This window comes from Tiliqua scincoides, chromosome 8 (genome assembly GCF_035046505.1).
Source record: "Tiliqua scincoides isolate rTilSci1 chromosome 8, rTilSci1.hap2, whole genome shotgun sequence".
In the NCBI taxonomy this organism is placed as follows: domain Eukaryota; kingdom Metazoa; phylum Chordata; class Lepidosauria; order Squamata; family Scincidae; genus Tiliqua; species Tiliqua scincoides.
This window is the reverse complement of record NC_089828.1, coordinates 28,301,329-28,318,958: the sequence shown is the minus strand read 5'-3', so window position 1 is coordinate 28,318,958 and position 17,630 is coordinate 28,301,329. Positions and strand designations below refer to the sequence as shown.

The 17,630-nt window shown below is 43.8% G+C and overlaps 1 protein-coding gene across 2 annotated transcripts in view; it reads right to left on the bottom strand.

The window, feature by feature from the left end:
* The window catches only part of ZNF280D (zinc finger protein 280D), a 44,429-nt gene extending 27,029 nt beyond the window's left edge, over window positions 1-17,400 (bottom strand). Inside the window, exons 1-6 of one of the 2 annotated variants that reach the window (XM_066636232.1) lie at window positions 17,299-17,400; window positions 9,264-9,415; window positions 6,840-6,905; window positions 6,447-6,745; window positions 4,062-4,152; window positions 876-1,016 (exon numbers count right to left, since the gene is read on the bottom strand). In XM_066636232.1, the coding sequence (XP_066492329.1) occupies window positions 876-1,016; window positions 4,062-4,152; window positions 6,447-6,745; window positions 6,840-6,905; window positions 9,264-9,408 (742 nt within the window). In that variant the 5' untranslated portion in view covers window positions 9,409-9,415; window positions 17,299-17,400. The remainder of the gene's footprint in view (window positions 1-875; window positions 1,017-4,061; window positions 4,153-6,446; window positions 6,746-6,839; window positions 6,906-9,263; window positions 9,416-17,298) is intronic. The other variant, XM_066636233.1, reaches the window with a different exon arrangement.
* Window positions 17,401-17,630: the final 230 nt, after the last annotated feature.

Below are 17,630 nucleotides of genomic sequence, written 5' to 3'. Positions count from 1 at the left end.
TGGGGGCCAGATAAAATCCTCCCTAGGGCTGGATTTGGCCCCCGGGCTGGGGTTTAGACACCCCTGGTATAGATTAGAGAGTTTGTCTTATTTATCCCTCAACTTCTAAAGTCTCCCCATGCTGGTACAAATGCAGCCAAAATGGCAACACTTGCAAAGATGATGGAAGCTTCTTGATACTTACTTCACTCCAAGGTTTGTAATATTCAAACAAGCAAGGGAGGGACAAAAAATCCCCACTGCTATAATTTTTAGGAACTCTAAGGACTAGATTAGTCACTCTTCCTTGTGAGAGGTCAGGATGGGGAGGGAAAGAACTTCCATTTCTAGTGTTTGCATTAGCGATAATCTGAACTAAATGGAAGGGTCAATGCAGTATATGCAAAGGTTAGGTGACCCCACCCACCCCCAGATTACAAACACCCACAGAGAAAGAAAGCAGACAGGGCTGGGATCATTTGAGAGAACGAGAAAGGTAAGGCTGCCTGTTCCAGGTGGCAGACTACACCCAACCCTAGCAGACTAACAGTGTGGCCCAGAATAAACTTACTCTGAAGTAAGCCCCATTTAGTTCATTGGGACTCATTCAAAGAAAGATATCCATACAGGAATATTTTGCTGCCAGTCCCCTCTTGTATTTCGAAACTGGTATTCCTTACCTCAATATTAAGTTGTGCTCAGTCTTTCAGCCTGGCACAGGGACAGTTTTAGCACCATTGTACTGTACACAAATTTTAAAATTTTCCTAGAGACAATTGATTGCTTTCCTTTTCAGGAGCGTTGCCCTTTTGTTTTTCAAGGTTAAGATATTTGTTAAATTTGCATACTCTTTCCAAGAAGAATTTTAATGGGCAAGGCAAAAAGAATCATCCTACCTTTCTGAAGTGATGAGGTGTCACTTGGAGATTTGACTGATGGTGAAACAGGTGAATCACTTCCAGACACTATTTCATTAGTCTTAGCCTTTTTGGGAATAATACTGTTGACCTCGGAAGTAGATGGTCGTTTGGACAAACCTATACATGGGTTTAAAATGAAATAGCCCTCACATTTTCAAAACATTACATTGTTGCACATCTTTTTGGTACTTCAAGTCCAGCACAGTCTCACCGACCCCTAAAACTGACCCAAGCAAATTCTTCACTTGTACTTTTCTGTCAGTCAATACTCTGATTCCAGTTGCTCCAAGTAGCAAATATATGTTGTCTAAAGTTTCTCAGTGTTCCCTCAATCTGACTATCCAGAACAGCACTTGCCCTAAAAACTGTGACAGATCAGGAGAGAGATCTTGGGGTGGTGGTGGACAGGTTGATGAAAGTGTTGACCCAATATGCAGCGGCAGTGAAGAAGGCCAATTCTATGCTTGGGATCATTAGAAAAGGTATTGAGAACAAAACAGCTAATATTATAATGCCGTTGTACAAATCTATGGTAAGGCCACACCTGGAGTATTGTGTCCAGTTCTGGTTGCTGCATCTCAAAAAGGATATAGTGGTAACGGAAAAGGTGCAAAAGAGAGCAACTAAGATGATTACTGGGCTGGGGCACCTTCCTTATGAGGAAAGACTACAGTGTTTGGGCCTCTTCAGTCTAGAAAAGAGGCGCCTGAGGGGCGACATGATTGAGACATACAAAATTATGCAGGGGATGGACAGAGTGGATAGGGAGATGCTCTTTACGCTCTCACACAACACCAGAACCAGGGGACATCCACTAAAATTGAGTGTTGGGAGAGTTAGAACAGACAAGAGAAAATATTTCTTTACTCAGCGTGTGGTTGGTTTGTGGAACTCGTTGCCACAGGATGTGGTGATGGCATCTGGCCTGGACGCCTTTAAAAGGGGATTGGACAACTTTCTGGAGGAAAAATTCATTACGGGTTATAAGCCATGATGTGTATGTGCAATCCCCTGATTTTAGAAATGGGTCAGAATGCCAGATGCAAGGGAGGGCACCAGGATGAGGTCTCTTGTTATCTGGTGTGCTGCCTGGGGCATTTGGTGGGCTGCTGTGAGATACAGGAAGCTGGACTAGATGGGCCTATGGCCTGATCCAGTGGGGCTGTTCTTATGTTCTTAACTTGGTTCAAAACATGTTAGAATTAAAAGGGATGCTGCTCCTGCAGACTCAGAACCACTCAACTTTGATCAAGTCACCTCAATTCTGTAAATTAGCTTTCCAGAAATGATACAAACTATCAACAACCATTCCATAACCCAGAAGAACATCCTTTGCAAGATCACCATGAGTTGAGTTATCACATTGATTTTCTACTTTTTTTGTCTCACAGCACATTGACAAGGTTCTAAAATTATCAAGGTACACCATCAGTTTTTAGACTATTGTACAAGGCACACCATCCTGATGGCGGAGGGCTCACATCTTCCAATGGCCCTACTAATAAATAACCCACCCACCCCAAACTCCCACAGCACTCCCGCAGATCATTCACGGCTCACCAGTGTGCCACGGCACAGGGGTTGAAAATGGCTGACTTATCAAGTCACACCAATTGCACAAATGTTGTTTGAATAAATTACAAATGATTGCTTTAGGAAATGCATGCCATTCAATATCAATACAAACATCAAGACTTTATTCAAGAAAGAGCTATCCAATGTTGCGTACTAATGGTCTTACTGAGGAGGCACCTTTGGCTGATTTAGGTTGCAATACTAACCAACTTTCCAGTACTGACCTAGCCATAATGCCACAAGGTAACAAACATGATGAGATCCAAGGAAAGTGGGGCCTCTGAGCACAACCTGTTTGAATAAACCAGGATACTGTATCAAACTGGGATTCCTGGTTTGATATCCTGGCTTGTTCATGGACTACAGTTAGAACAACGGATTTACAAGGTTCAGAAGCAATAGCAAATTCTAGTTGGTTTCAAACTAGAACTGGAATCTTCCTCCACACGTACCAGAAAAGGGAAGGGGGAACACCTGCATGTGACATGACATGTGAACCAAGCCAATATGTCCCAATTCAACACTCATAACAGGAGACAGTCTGCTACAAATAAACCTAGCTAAATCTTTTAATTCTTAAAGGTTATGCAAAGCATCTTCCTTATTACAAAGGCTACAAAAGGGATGAATGCCAACTGCTAGGACTAACCCATACAAAAAGTGCTGCAGGTTTTTCACTGAAGGAAGGTTGTTAAAGCCACACCTCACTGTTGCAACAACCTGATGACAGTTTCCAGAATATCCCATATTCATTTTGCCAAGACTAAAGACTGAACCACCTAAATTCTGTTTGCCAACCAATCACTGGCTCACCCATATCTCACTGGCAAGCTGGCAAACACTTCAATTGTTATTAGATACTAGGAGAAGCACACTGCAAAGTTTGTCTATATACTTGAAAAGAACATTACAGTCTGGTCACACAGTATTTCTCCTTTAGAGGACTGTAACTTCTACAGACAGTTCCAAGGTGTAAGACGCTCTATGTTCTAACACCTTCCACACAAGCTAAAGAAAAGATTGAGGCATCTCTATCACCCAAGCACTTTCCCCATAATGCTGACAATGGTCACAATAAGATTTTGGTTTTTATATCAGTAATGCTTGGGGAGGCTTGAACAATTGGCTTTCCTCAGAGTATCACTATGATAAATCAAGTGTTAGTGGAAATTTATCATCACAGTACTAGGGCAACAATTTGTGCACTGCCAAGAGTTCTTCCCCACATGAAGAGGATAATACACAATCATAATTTTGGAAATGTTTTGAGTAGTTCCATCTAATCTTACAATCACATACCAATGGTTTATTTTTAAAAATTACGTGCTGCTTTCCTTTACAAAATTAAAAACAGCTAACACCATGATAAAAACCATCTCAAAGATTTAAAAAAATGTAATGTTGCAACAATAGCAGAGACCATATAAAACAGTAGCAGAAAATGAATATTGAGCTCCCAACAAACAGCATAATGAAAAATGTACCACCCAACTACCTCCCTCTAAAGGTTCTCTCCCTCTAAAGAACTTTTTATTCTAATAGAACAATCATTCATTCATAAGGCAATTATAATGCTGGATATCATACCTGTGGAATTCACTGTTGATCCACTCTGGCACGGCGACACTCTGGAATTTTGCCTTAACTCAATGACCATGTTTGGAGCACTTGGTGTAACCTATGAAACATGTGTTAATTAGCTCAGCTGAAACATTCCAAGCGGTGAATGGCTCTTTTCTGGCTTTTTTCAAAAATATATGGATAATATGTTCTAATTCTACAAACTTGTTCAAAGTTTCTAGTTACCCAATACTGCTTTGATAAACAAACACACATTTCAGGAATTGTCAGGAATACAGTAATTATAAATGCAAATTTTACTGATTTGATCAATAAATCAAAGCATTAACAGCAAATGAAATATTTCCTTATTTCTCCTTTATATTAATATATTTCTACACTACTGAACACTGCAGTCGTGAGTGCCATCATACAATTGCACTAACAAAACTAGACTGACTCAACTAGGAGAGCTGTCCACAATAGGCTTGCTACTGTACCTTTCAGAAACAGGCATCAGATGCTCAAACGTAACTTCCCAGTTTACCCCAATGAAATAACCCAAGTAGTATCTCACAGGAATTCTGGTGCACTGCAGTTTGCCACAACAGCATTGCAGTCATGTAAGTTTGTGATCTCAGGCAAAAGGTCACATTTAGAGCAAAGCACATATAACAAGCCATTACTTTCACAGGCATGGATGCCTACAGCTTTCATTGGACTCCTCATTATGATGATTTAGCTCCAGTCCTGAATTTAGGTTTTCTATACCTAGCTCTCTATTTCCCCACCCTTCCTCTCAGTTTAACTACAGCAACTCTATTAACCCCCAGTTTGCAGCAGACAATTCAGTAATATTTCCGTATTTGGACAAATACTATACATGCTCTTTTCTCTGAAGTGATGGAAACTCTCACCAAACACACCAGACAAACCTGCCTTAGTGTGCAAAGATAGTATTTCCTAGGTTGCTCTGGTAATCTCAGAAAAATAAGTAGAGATATTTTAAAGCGGTGGTTCTCTTATATTTAGCAGAGGGAGAACAATTATCCCTATACCTCCTAGCATTAGCCTCTCTCCTTGTGACTGTCTGCTGGTGTCTTTTTTAATCTGTTGATTTTTGACTTTTTTCTTCACTGCAACCCTCTTTGAGACAGGAAACCTTTCTTCCCATCCCCTATCTTATTTGTTATGTAAACCACTTTGTGAACTTTTTTCGTTGAAAAGCAGTACATCAATAATCTAAATCGTAATAAAGAATCCAGGCCCTGTCAGAAGGCCCATCTGGCTAAGGAGAGAAACAAAGAAACGAAACACATTGAAGTGCAATAGATACTTCATTATCTATTAAGATAATGGAACATTAAGATACTAAAAATGATCAGCCCATCAGATAAGAAAAGAAGCACAGTAAGGCCCAAAGACTTGGGTAGTATGTCCAAAGTTGAAAGAAAAAAAAATTCAGAACTTCTCAAGACTTGAAAAAGATTTGTCCTTAGAAAGTCAGACTACATTAGAAGTGTTATGTATTCAAATGCCACTAGACTTGCTGATTGATGTGCTTGAGACCACTGCGCACCAAGAAAGGTGCCCCCAGTGCAAAGAGTGCTTACAGATCTGACAGGGAGCCTCCTCCCCGAAACCGTGCCCAGGTCTGCCATGTCTTCTCAGACATCCAGGCGCAATGGGGCAACAACTCGGAAGTGGGCTTGCTGAAGCGCAGTTCAGGGGAGATCAGCAGTACAAACAGCAGGCTCCCCAGCAGAACAGTAAGAGCCATTCACACAAGGGAGGGATAAGGTGGGGTGCTGGACCTTGGCCCACGGGCCTGAGTCTGGAGAGCCCTTTGCTTGATGAACTTTGCAAAGTGCACAGTACCTGAAAGATGACAACTAACTCTGAGGTGGTTATCTACAATGCTGACCTTTTTCAGACATTGGCAAGCTCAAATGCTCAAACTAAGGATGGGGCCTAAAGCATCTTATTACGTTTAACAGCTTATCAAAAGGTCCCCCTCTAGATTTACAGCACTCAGACAACTTTGGAAATTAACTGCACTACCCAAAATTAACAAATTCTCAAAAACAGATAATATGCTTCAATGGCTGAATTAATTTAACTACACTGTATTCTATTTTGAATAATAACGTACTTGCACTTAAACTGTGTAAGCCATGTAAGTAGTTACAATTACTGTTAGAAGTACATTGATTAATAATTGAAGCTAAACGAGACTTGAAAGACTTCCTCATTCACTCAGTTTTCTTACTGAGATTATTCTTATTGAATATGTTAAGTTTCAGGTCAAATGTGCTACACTAGGAAAGCCACATGATCTTCAAAGCCCCTAGTACTGAAATTACTGAGGAACTTTCCAACAACAAACCAAAACAAAGAAGGGACAATACCTACCCGATTTAATGCTACTGGCTGTGCTGTTACTGTAGCCACTGGTCTGGGTGCAGTCTGAGCCAGTACAGGTATGTTGAGGTTCCTTGATAAAGACTGTGGGGCAGATCTGTTAATTGGTGGAGATATTCCAGCATTTGACTTGGTTGCCTCCTGTGGTAATGAACATCCAGAAAGAGGTCTCTGTGGTACATGTGAAGTTCCTGAAACACTGCTAGCCCTTGGCTGTGGTTGAACAGCTAGAGTGCTAGTGGCAGGTCTGGTTGTCGCTGGAAACCCTGAAGAAACACCCATGGCTGCACCTGCCACACAGAATTATGAAATGTTACTATACAGTATCACATTTTAATTGCAATAGTTTTAACTTTTAAAGCCATCATATTGAGAGCATAATACCTCTTTTTGGTGCACCATTCTGCATTCCCATTCGTGACGAGTTGGGATTAACTCTGTTCAATATATCTGTTAAAAAGTGAAGGTCATCTCAAGTTCATATATTAGGTCTCCTACAATTTCCAACTAAAGTTACACCCACATCATAAATGCAAGTGACTATTTCCCCACTATGGATGTAAATGAGTTCTAAAAGGAGTACTTCTGGTAGTCTGTAAGTTAAAAAGTTCACATTGCTGAAATTAGCTGCTAAACTTCTTTTGATTATCCTTAGAACAGAACCTCCAAGCATCTTGACTATGTCCCTTCTGTAAAATAGCTGCAGCCTGAAAATTTGTTTGTTACCACATTTATTAGAATGCTATGTCCCATTAAAGTGGAATCTACCTTTGAGTCAACGTGTACTAGTCTGATTTAAAGCTGGGACATTCCCAAACTCAGTCCTCTATATTCAAGGGTTATCTGAAGGCAGGAAAAACTGACTGAAGTTAATGTAATAGAACACAGCTTATTTATCAGAGGGAGATACCAGAGAATATCTCCCTTAATTAAAAAGCTCCAGTTCCACTAAGAAGCAGCCCCAATGCAAACACCTTAGGAGTACACAGAATTGCTGTTAAGAAGCATTTGTATTACATACAGCTCTACGTGGAGATCCTGCATGCAGCCAACACGAACTGCATTATCATAGCAGGTAACATAAAAATTGTGATTTTAAATTAAAATATACATTAAAAAACCAAAATAGTAGACAATAAAAAACCCTGAAAAAACTACTACAATTTATGGCATTAAAACACCATTTACAGAAGTCACCCTCCAGGCATCTATTAAATGCCTGGTGAAACAGGCAGATTTTTAAAATTTCTTGTATGCAGCAGAGAAGAAGCATCAAGAACTTTCCAAAGCAGGGTGTTTCAGAATCTGTGACCTGCCATAAAAAAGGCTCTGCCCTGCAAACATGGCAACTAAACCTCAGGCAATGACAACCAAAGAGCAGGGCCCTTCCAGAAGATCACAACAGGCTGATAGAATCAAATACTATAGTATTTCTGCACAAGCTTAGTAACACTCTGCATATGCCTGAAGGTTTGTCAGTCAGTGCAAACTGGCCAAAGAGGTCTTGATGTCCTGCTTGCCTTACTGAGTTACTTCTCATGCAAACAGGTCTCAAACACTTATTTAATCACCAGGCACAACAGCTGCTATAATAGCAAAAAAAAAAAAAAATTAAGGTTATTTGGTTTATAAGTTTCTGCTAAAGATGGGACCTTATAACTGCTTCTATGGGAATAGGAACTACATATTTACACTCTTCCTTAGAAACTAAACTAGCTGGAGATATTTACTGGAATCTAGAACTTGCTACAAACTAAAAAAACTTGTATGAGTAAATTATTATTTGCAGTAGGAATTCTCAGAACCTGGTCTTGTTTGCCAACCTATAACTGATCGTTTGTTGTGAAAGCCTGTGTCTCAAGTATCAAATTAAGACAAGTCTGCGCACATTTAATAAAGAGTATTGTTCCAAGTCAGTAGAGCTTACTTCTGAGTAAAACGGATAGCAGATTGCAATTGATCTCTGTAAAATACGTCATATGACAAAGACATTTTGGCAATTGTTTGGAAATAATGTTTCTTTGGACAACTGAGGAAAATATATACAGTATAAGCTGCACTTTAGATATCAACTTATGATGACAGGACTGCAACCTTGATTTATTATAGTCTAGGCAAAAATTGTTAACAGGAACAGTAGCACGACAGGAAGAATAAAAAAGTGTATAAGGTTTTCTGTACAAGGTACAGAAAAAGGGGAGATGGTCTGCAACAGAACCTTGTCAAAACTGTAGCCCAAAAATGCATAATGGCCCCTAAGCTGGTCTGCAGGGTAACTAACATGATATACTTTAAGCCATTTCTGCCCAATGTTGCATGTATGCAACAGGGACTGAATGTGTACACCTGTGGGCCAGGTAAAAATGGATTAAGCCAGTCAAACATACAAACGGCTTCAACTATTTCTTATGCTGAACCAAGAACATTATTAACATTACGAATCCCAGCAGTTACAAGGATTCTTAAAAATATTTCTAAATTGTTCTGTCTTGAAATTAAAATCACGGGGGAACACTGAAGAATCTGAAATCGTGCCTCTAACACAGAGGCTGTTATGTGCAGAATCCAGATTTTTTCACTTTCATTTCTAAAGTCTGGTTGCAGAAGAAAGCAGAAAACATGTGGAGAGACACTGATCTATTTCCAGTGGAACAGACACACAATGCATTATAGCATTATGCCAACTAAGCTTTTGAAGTCAATGTATTTACAGCACAAAAACATACTGCAGAAGGGGTTCAATTTTGGAAGCATAACCACAGTTCTAAATTTTCATCAGTTCAAGAATATTGAAAGATGCCACTTTACATGTATTGGTTGGTTTAGAGCTCAAGATCTCCCCAACGAATATAGGTTCGTCGTCGTCATCGTCATCATCCACCACAATAGCTTTCTCTTTTTGTTGCCATGGTTCAAGTTCTTCTTCCTCACATTCCATAAAAAGCTCTGCCATTGTGGCACTAATTAAAAAAAAAAGTAAAGCATTAATAAGGCAAAGACAGACAGAAAGTAAGTTAGCAGTTGTAGGTGAGGTAAAATAAGGTTGATAAATCTTACAATTTTTTCTACAAATATTTCAATGTATGAAGCTGTCTTATAACAAGTCAGACTACTTAACCATCTGTCCCAGCAATAACTATTTTGGCTGGCAATAATTCTACATACTCTCAGACAGATGTACTTCCCAGCCAGTGCCCAAAATTCTTTTTAACTGGAGATGCCAAATGTTGAACTTGGGACTCTGCAAGTACACGCTTCTCTCTTCTGGCCCTTTTATCCTCACAACTAGCCTGTGAGGGAAGTTAGGATACAGGATTGGGACAGGTCTATAGTAAACCATTGATCTTCATGGCAGGGATATTAAACCCTGTTCCTAATCTGTCACTAATCACTATACCACACTGGTTCTATTTACATCATATAAATAAATTCCATTTACTTATACTGTAGTTGGAAAACATTTAAAAATTCCTTGTTTCAGTTTCAGTTCACTGAGCACCTTGCCACAGTTTTTCTCCTTGGGAGCCAGTTGTCATATTCCTTCAGACTGCCACTTCCTCTGAAATTATTCTTGCTTTAAACCAGGGGTCTCTAAACTTTTCAGCCTAAGGGCCACATCATATATCTGGCATAGTGTCGAGGGCCAGAAAAAAAAATTAAATATAAAATTTAAATACATTAGAGATGGAACTTGAATGAATGAATGTGCAGGATTTCTCCAAGCCCCAACACAGCCCAAGAAAAAAAGCACACACTTAAATGGGCCCCCATTCCCCCACCTCACAAGCACAACTCTGGTTGCGTTTGGTCAACTGGGCCAGAGGCTCTCAGGGGATCACAGGCTGGCCACTGGCCAGATAGAGCCTCTCTGTGGGCTGCATCTGGCCCCCAGCCCAGGCCAGGAATGTGGAGACCCCTGCTTTAAAGTATCAAGTGATTGTCCACATTTTGAAAAAGCAGATACAGGTCAGTCTCATTATTCCTGAGGGTTAGGTTCCAACTGGATGGCAAAGCACTATAGCAAATCAATTTAAAAAACAAAGCCTTTGTTCTGGAGATTTAAAAACAGCTTTGCTGACCTTTATAATGCACACAGAAGCAATCAGTGTCTCCTCAGGCACTTTGGCTTCACTAGGAGGCAGCAATCCCTCCCTTCACCAGAAGCCCCAGCAAGGGGGAAAGAATGGAGAAGGTGATTATTGCTGCCATTTAGCCTTAATTCACTTGCTCAGGGGAAAGGGAGGAGTGAAGCCTGCAGAAAGAATGATTGATGGTCAGCCAGCTGCCCTCTCTGGCATTATTAAAGGAGTTTTCCTTTAATTTAAAGGGCCCATCCCATCAGCTTTGAGACAGAAAAATCTGTGGATACTTAGGTTATACCTGTAATCACTTGCATGACTGTCTCTGCAACAGTTTAAAAAAGGGACCCATTTTTTTCCCTTCTCCAGGGATCAGCACATTCATTGCAAGGGGCCATTCGTGTTGAGTCAAATCCGTGTATAAAAAATCCATGTATAACAAGGCTGGACCTGTATTTGCTTTTGGTGATATGATTTAAACTTACTTCAAGCAGACAGAGAAACCAGGTTAGCTTCTTTACCAGCAGGGTAGCTTATTTACTTGTTTAAAGCTTGTTAAACCTCCTTTTCCTTCCATAAATCTTTTCAGCCTTCATTTGATCTGTGGCTTTGCAATTAGCCCTTTTTCTGCATATCTTTTTCTTTTGTCTTCATGTATAACAAAGACTGAATATTCCATGTTTAATGGCTACTTCATGCATGACCATTTATATCCAAGAGACACTAAAGTAGTACAAAGACAAAACTCTTGAGGGAGAACATTCCACAGCATCTGGGTCACAAGTGCAAAGGCCCTGCTCATCTCACTCAAAAAGAAGTCACAGAACAGAACCTCATCAGCCATTCTTAATCTCAAGAACTTAAAGAAGGTGATCTTTGAGGTCAAAATGTGAAATTGGGCTCAGAAGCTAGCAGATAGGCAAAGCATGTGGTCCAGAACAAGCATAATGTGCCCATACTGACCCACACTTGCTAATACATGGGCAAGGAGGTCTAGGGAGCCTGCAACCCCCTCTGCTGCCCTCCCCAAGGCTTCAGAATGTGGAAAAAAGGGGAGAACCCACTTTCGGTTTTCATCCTGAAATGGAAGTAATTTTTTTCCTTTTTCCACATTATGAAGCTGGGGGGGGGGGCTGCAGGCTCCTAATTCCCCCTGAAGAGCTATAGCAACTCCCAGGTAAGTGAAAAACCCATCCCTGCAATCATAGCACTGACATTGCTGCACACACACCCTCATGAAAAGATTTACAAGGTTCCCAAAGTCCTTGTTGGACAAGGACTTTGGGAACCACTGCATTAACCTTTTGGGAAAAGCAGGATTCATTCTGCCACACAGCAGCGGACCTAGGGCAAACGGGGCAAATACCCCAGGTGCTGGGTCCACACGCCTCTAGGATAGCGTGGGAAGCCTCACTGAGGCTCCCAATGTGGTCAGAAACTGCACTTCCGGTTTTCCAGAAGTGCAGTTTAAGACCATGGGGAAGCCTCACAAGGTTTCCCCAGTTGGTCCTATAGTTGTGCAAGGCTCCTTCACGCACGCTCCAAAGGTTGGGGAATGGTTTTGTGCATGTGGGGGAAGGGCAGCTTTGCAAACTTTTCGGGGGGGGGGGAGCGGAGAGATCCACCAGGGATGCTACAACAGCTTTTCAAATGCAAGTCCCTTTGTTTAGGGTTTAAAATGTAAGTTTTTGATGGAATAACAACAGCTATTCATTTGGAAAAGAAAATGTTTTAGTATGGGGATAATGTTGAGGGAAACTCTAAAGCAGGTTCCAAAATGGCAATGAGTAAACATAGAGAATACTCTGCAAAGCAGTTGAGAGTTTGCTTCTGCCCAACCACAAGCTAGCATTACTACCACCCACTAGCACTCTAGTTCATATCTACCAACAATTGCCAAACTTACAACTGCTGCACAACGAAAAAGTCATCCTCATTCGAAGTGGCGCTTACCGCTCTGCCTCACTGTTGTTGATCTGTACAGAGCGACGCTCTGGGCAGTCGTATCTGCTGCCCATCGCCCCAACAGGCTCTACATCCAGAGTTCCAGGCAGATGTGACTGCCCAGAGTGTTGCTCTGTACAGATCTGGTGGACAGATTAGCAGTAGCATGGCGGAATGGTAAGTGCTGCCCATGGACCATTGTTTGTTGAACACTGATCTATACTGTAGTACCTTTTACTCCCTCCCTCTGTAGGGATGAACCCCAAGCAGATTACATCATTAAGTCAAAGATCAGAAGAGACTCCTATAAGCATCTTCCCCTAATATATTGTTGATTTAAATTGTAAGCTGCTTTGAAGCCAGTCTTGCTTAAAAAGCAGGGTATAAAATAAAGTCAACACTTACACGTTTTACTTTACATTTTCACATTACACAGGACGTGCTGGACAAAGAGATGGAGGAACTTTCTTTGAAAATATAAGAACTAGGAGTCAAGGTTAGCAGTGATTAGAACTTACAGGTCCCATTAAGACTAAAAATAGTGGTAAAGAAATATTTTCACATTAGCAAAGAAGTAAACACCATTTAAAATCTCCAATTTTGTACCTACCAGGCTTTCTAGCATTACTCTCCACGTCTGCCAATTCAAGAAACAGTACATTATGTTTCCCTTGTTTCTCCATCCTACCAAGGATCTGAGTGTTCCAATCACACCTTGAGACTACCTTTGGTGATGTGACTTGGGGAGAACAGACAAACTACACCGCAATTAATTATTGAGACACAGGTTTATGAAATTATTCACTATGGTAAATAGTTAAAACAATTAAACTACTAGCTTAAATTTAACTTCACACCTGAAGTTTGGTTGCCATGTGATAAAAAACCTCACAGTTTATGTTTACTTGCAATAAGTTCCACTGTGTTCCATGGGGCTTATGTTTAGATAAGTGTGGATTGGTTTGCTGCCCCAGTCAATTAATCATGAGTTTCAATCAAATCTGTATAGATGTGTATGAATAAAGCAACTGCTTAGAAATGAAAACAGAATACCTTTGTGCCTTCAAATTATGAATAATTTTTAGGAGAGGCACCCTTTCCTGTAAAAGTGATGGGGTAATGACTCTTCTAAAATGTTTAGATGTTTAAATGTTTTTCAAAAGTTATGCCCAAGTAATTAGGACACCTTTTTAGTTGGCCAAAAGTTATTTAATTACTTAACCTGCTCAATTAACGTATTCAATCGACTGAGAGCGCAACCCTGTGCATGCTTATGAGAAAATTCCCTCCATGTCCACTTACTCTGGTTAGTGTGCACAGGACTGAAACCTACCTACTGAAGCCTTAAAAGTGATTGTGGGAAGGAAGTATAACACTGACACCTGAAGGCCACACAATGGTGTACCTGGAGGGGGACAAATGCCCCAAGCACCGACCCTCCGGGGGTGCCTCCTTGAGCCTCACCCCCCTGCCCCGCTCTAGGGTGCCCGTTTCCTCTCCTCCAGAGGGCGCTCTAGAGGCAGCATCGCAACTCCCAGCATGCTGTTTCTCTAGGGCGCCATTTCATTTCCTCCAGAGGACAGGAAATGGGCGCCCTATAGAGGCAGCGCGCTGGGAGATGGTCTGCCTCTCTAGGACACCGTTTCCTGTCCTCCTATAAAGAAGGGAGGGGGGGCGGCTCAGTTTAGCACTGGATTGCTGCTGGAGAGGCAGCAGCTTGCTGTCTCTCCAGCAGCGATCCTGGGTGCCCCTCAGAGGCGGAGGGGAAGTGGTGCACCTCCTCCGATTTCGGAGGAGACACATGCTGCTTCCAAGGTCCCCTTGGAGCCTTTTGCACTGCTTGTAAGCAGCACGGAGGTTTCCATTGGAGCAATCTGGGGTCACTGGAAGCGGTGCCCAGCAGGGAGGCACTGCCCGCCTGTCTTGGATGACGCTTCCAGTGGCCCCAAACCGCTCCAATGCACCCCGCTTACAAGCGGTGCAGAAGGTTCCATTGGGACTTTTTCCAAAGGGGGAACGGAGGAGGTAACCACATGGAAATAACTATGGTGACGATGACGTCACTGCAATTACTTCTGGGTCAGGGGTAGGGGCGGAAAAAAGGGGTGTGGGAGAGGAGAAAATTGGGGGAGTTGCCCCAGGTGCCGGGACCCCCAGGTACGCCACTGAGGCCACAGTCTTTCAGGAAACTCCCTCCGGACAAGGGGAGGGGGGAAATCAAACCACCACTTCCTACTAGTCTCACACCTGTACACAGTGTTGTCCACTTAGCTAAACCACCAAGTGCTATTCTTCATCATCCCTTCCCTGCTGACTTCATCCACCATGAAAGGGGGATAAACAGAAAGGGGTTTGAATGCTCCCTGCACCTTTTCCTTTCCTGCTGCAAGGTCCCTTGCAACATTGCCATCCCCCACTTACTCAGGAATATGCACAACTTCAGTAATTTTAGTTTGATTCCATTAGTAAGGGGTAAGCCCCACCCAGGAGAGTTAATAAATGGGCAACCCAGCTAGGTATGAATCACTTGTTTGAAAGCAGCAAAAAAACAAAATCTATCTAGCTAAACCTAATTACTTACTACAGGTTACATCTTGAGGTCCCTGTGTTTTGAGAAAAAATCAGCTGAAATTAGATGAATTTCAACCCCATTATGACTTTGAGCATATGTAGGATCAGGGAATCACTGGAGTTCCCAAAACTTGTTGCCAGTGCCTTCAATCTTGCAAATGTTTACACTGCAGCCTAGAGAGTTCAAGAGCCTGCCCAACCTAAGCAAATCCTTTCTGTTGCTAAAACTGATGGATCTACACCATAATGACCTTCATACAAGGAAAGTGTTGCTAGTGAAACAGCCCTGAACACAGATCATTACTGAGATATTTGAAGCTTTGTTTCAGGAGTTTGTTTTTTTTTTCCAGGCTGAGCCTTTCCAAGGGGAGAGAGGACTGCATGAAAAATGCATATGCAATTAGACCAAGTTCTTCAGGAAAATAAACTTGTTTCCATTCCTTCCCAAGCAGCTTGGGCCTAATGTCCAGGAACTGATTTATCTGTAACTGGATTGCACCACCACAGACTGCAGGGGAGTACTCATACAATGGAATGAAGGCCCAACTTTACAGCACTGTTGCAGCCACAATGGAGCTCTGAGATAAGGGAACAAACATCCCTTTGCCTTAAGGCCTCCCTGACTGCCCCTCCCCCACTGCAGGATAGAATGCACACACCATCAGCATGGCTGTATCAGGACTGGAAAGGTGGATAGAATTGGGTCCTACCAAAAAGGCCCTGCATGTGGGAAAACTAGCATGTCAAGGAAAAGGCTGAACTGGAAGACCCTCCCTGACTGTGTTATACACTGGGAAGGGTTCCTTTGAACTCAGAGACAGCCCAGGTATAAATGGAGATAAGAACCTAAGAGTCCTGCTGCATCAGGCCAAAGACCCAGCTAGCCCAGCTTGCTGTATCTCATAGTATCATCAGGGAGCACATAAGACAACAAGAGACCTGCACTCAGGTGCCCTCCCTTGCATCTGAACATAAGAAAAGCCCGGCTGGATGCTGCCAAAAGGCCTACCTAGCTCACCTTCCTGTATCTCACAGTGGCCCATCTGGGAGCACTCAAGACAAGAGACCTGCATCCAGGTGCCCTCCCTTGCATCTGAACACAAGAAGAGCCCTGCTGGATGCTCACCTTCCTGTATCTCACAGTGGCCCATCTGGGAGCAAACAAGAAAACAAGAGACCTGCATCCTGGTGCCCTCCCTTGCACCTAGCATTCTGAGAAACCCTACTTCTAAAACCAGGCTACTGCACGTACCCATCATGGCTTGTAACTGGTGATGGACTGTTCCTCCAGAAATCTGTCCAAACCCTTTTTAAAGGTCTCCAGGTCAGATGCCACCAGCACATCCTGTGGCAAGAAGTTCCACAGCCTAATCACACGCTGGGTCAAGAAAAACTTTTCCCAATAGAAACCTAACGCAAGAAGAGCTTTGCTGGATGAGGCCAAAGGTCCATCTAGCCCAGCTTGCTGTATCTCACAGCGGCCCACCAGGGAGCACACAAAGAGACCTGCATCCAGGTGCCCTCCCTTGCACCTGAACATAAGAGCCCGCTGGATGCAGCCATAGGAGCACCTAGCCCAGCTTGCTGTATCTCACAGTGGCCCACCAGGGAGCACACAAGGCAGCAAGAGACCTGCATCCTGGTGGCCTCCCTTGCACCTGGCAAGAGACTGAACTGGCAAGGGTGGTCTTTGGGGGATGGGACCCCAAACACCAGCACAACCACCACTAATAATAACAACAATAATGCTGCCCATACCAAAGTGCTGCAACTATGGGGGGGGGGGAAGATGCCTTACAGGTGGGTGAGAATCGCCCCTTTCCCTGGCACATGCTCAGCCAAATGCAGCCCCCCCACCCCCAGCCTGAGCCTGTTATTCCCCCCTGCTTGAGGGAGGGCTGCTGTGGAGCAGGAGGAGCAGGCGAAGGCGCTCCCCGAGCATCCCTGCAGGCTCGGCCCAGCCTGAGGAGAGCGCCCACCAGGCACGTGAGGGGAGAGAACCGACCCCTCGGGCCACCCCGCCCGGTCAGGCAGGGAACCGAGGCCCGCGTGCCGGCCCAGCCGCAGCCTCAGCCCCTGCCCGCCACAGGAGCGGGGGAGGGGCGAGCTGGGGGGGTCACGACCGGGCCGCGCTCCCGGCCAGCCAAGATGGCGGCGTCGGCCCGTTGCGGAGGCGACAATCCCCCTCAGCCCTAGAGAAGATGCCAGGCCGAGCCGGGCCCAGAGGGGACAGAGCCGAGGAGACTTACCGGTCTGCGCCTGAGGGAGGGGCGGAGGCGAGCGCCCCGCAGCCCGGCGGGAGGACGGCTGCCTGTCACGGGGCTGCCCGGGCGCCACCACAGTCGCTGCCTGAGGGGAGGCGGGGAAGGAAAGGGGCGGGCGGGAAGGCGAGCCAGCGCGAAGGGGCTGCCGGGAGAGAGGCCAGGTCGGCCCCACTCAGCCGCTGCAACAACCGCGGCAGCGCCGCCTTCCTTGCAAGAGGCGGGGCGGCCGCGCAGAGCCATGTGGCCCGCTGTGTCTGTACACACGCAGCAGGGGCCTGCCTTGGCTGTAACCCCACCCACACTTTCCTGGGAGCAAG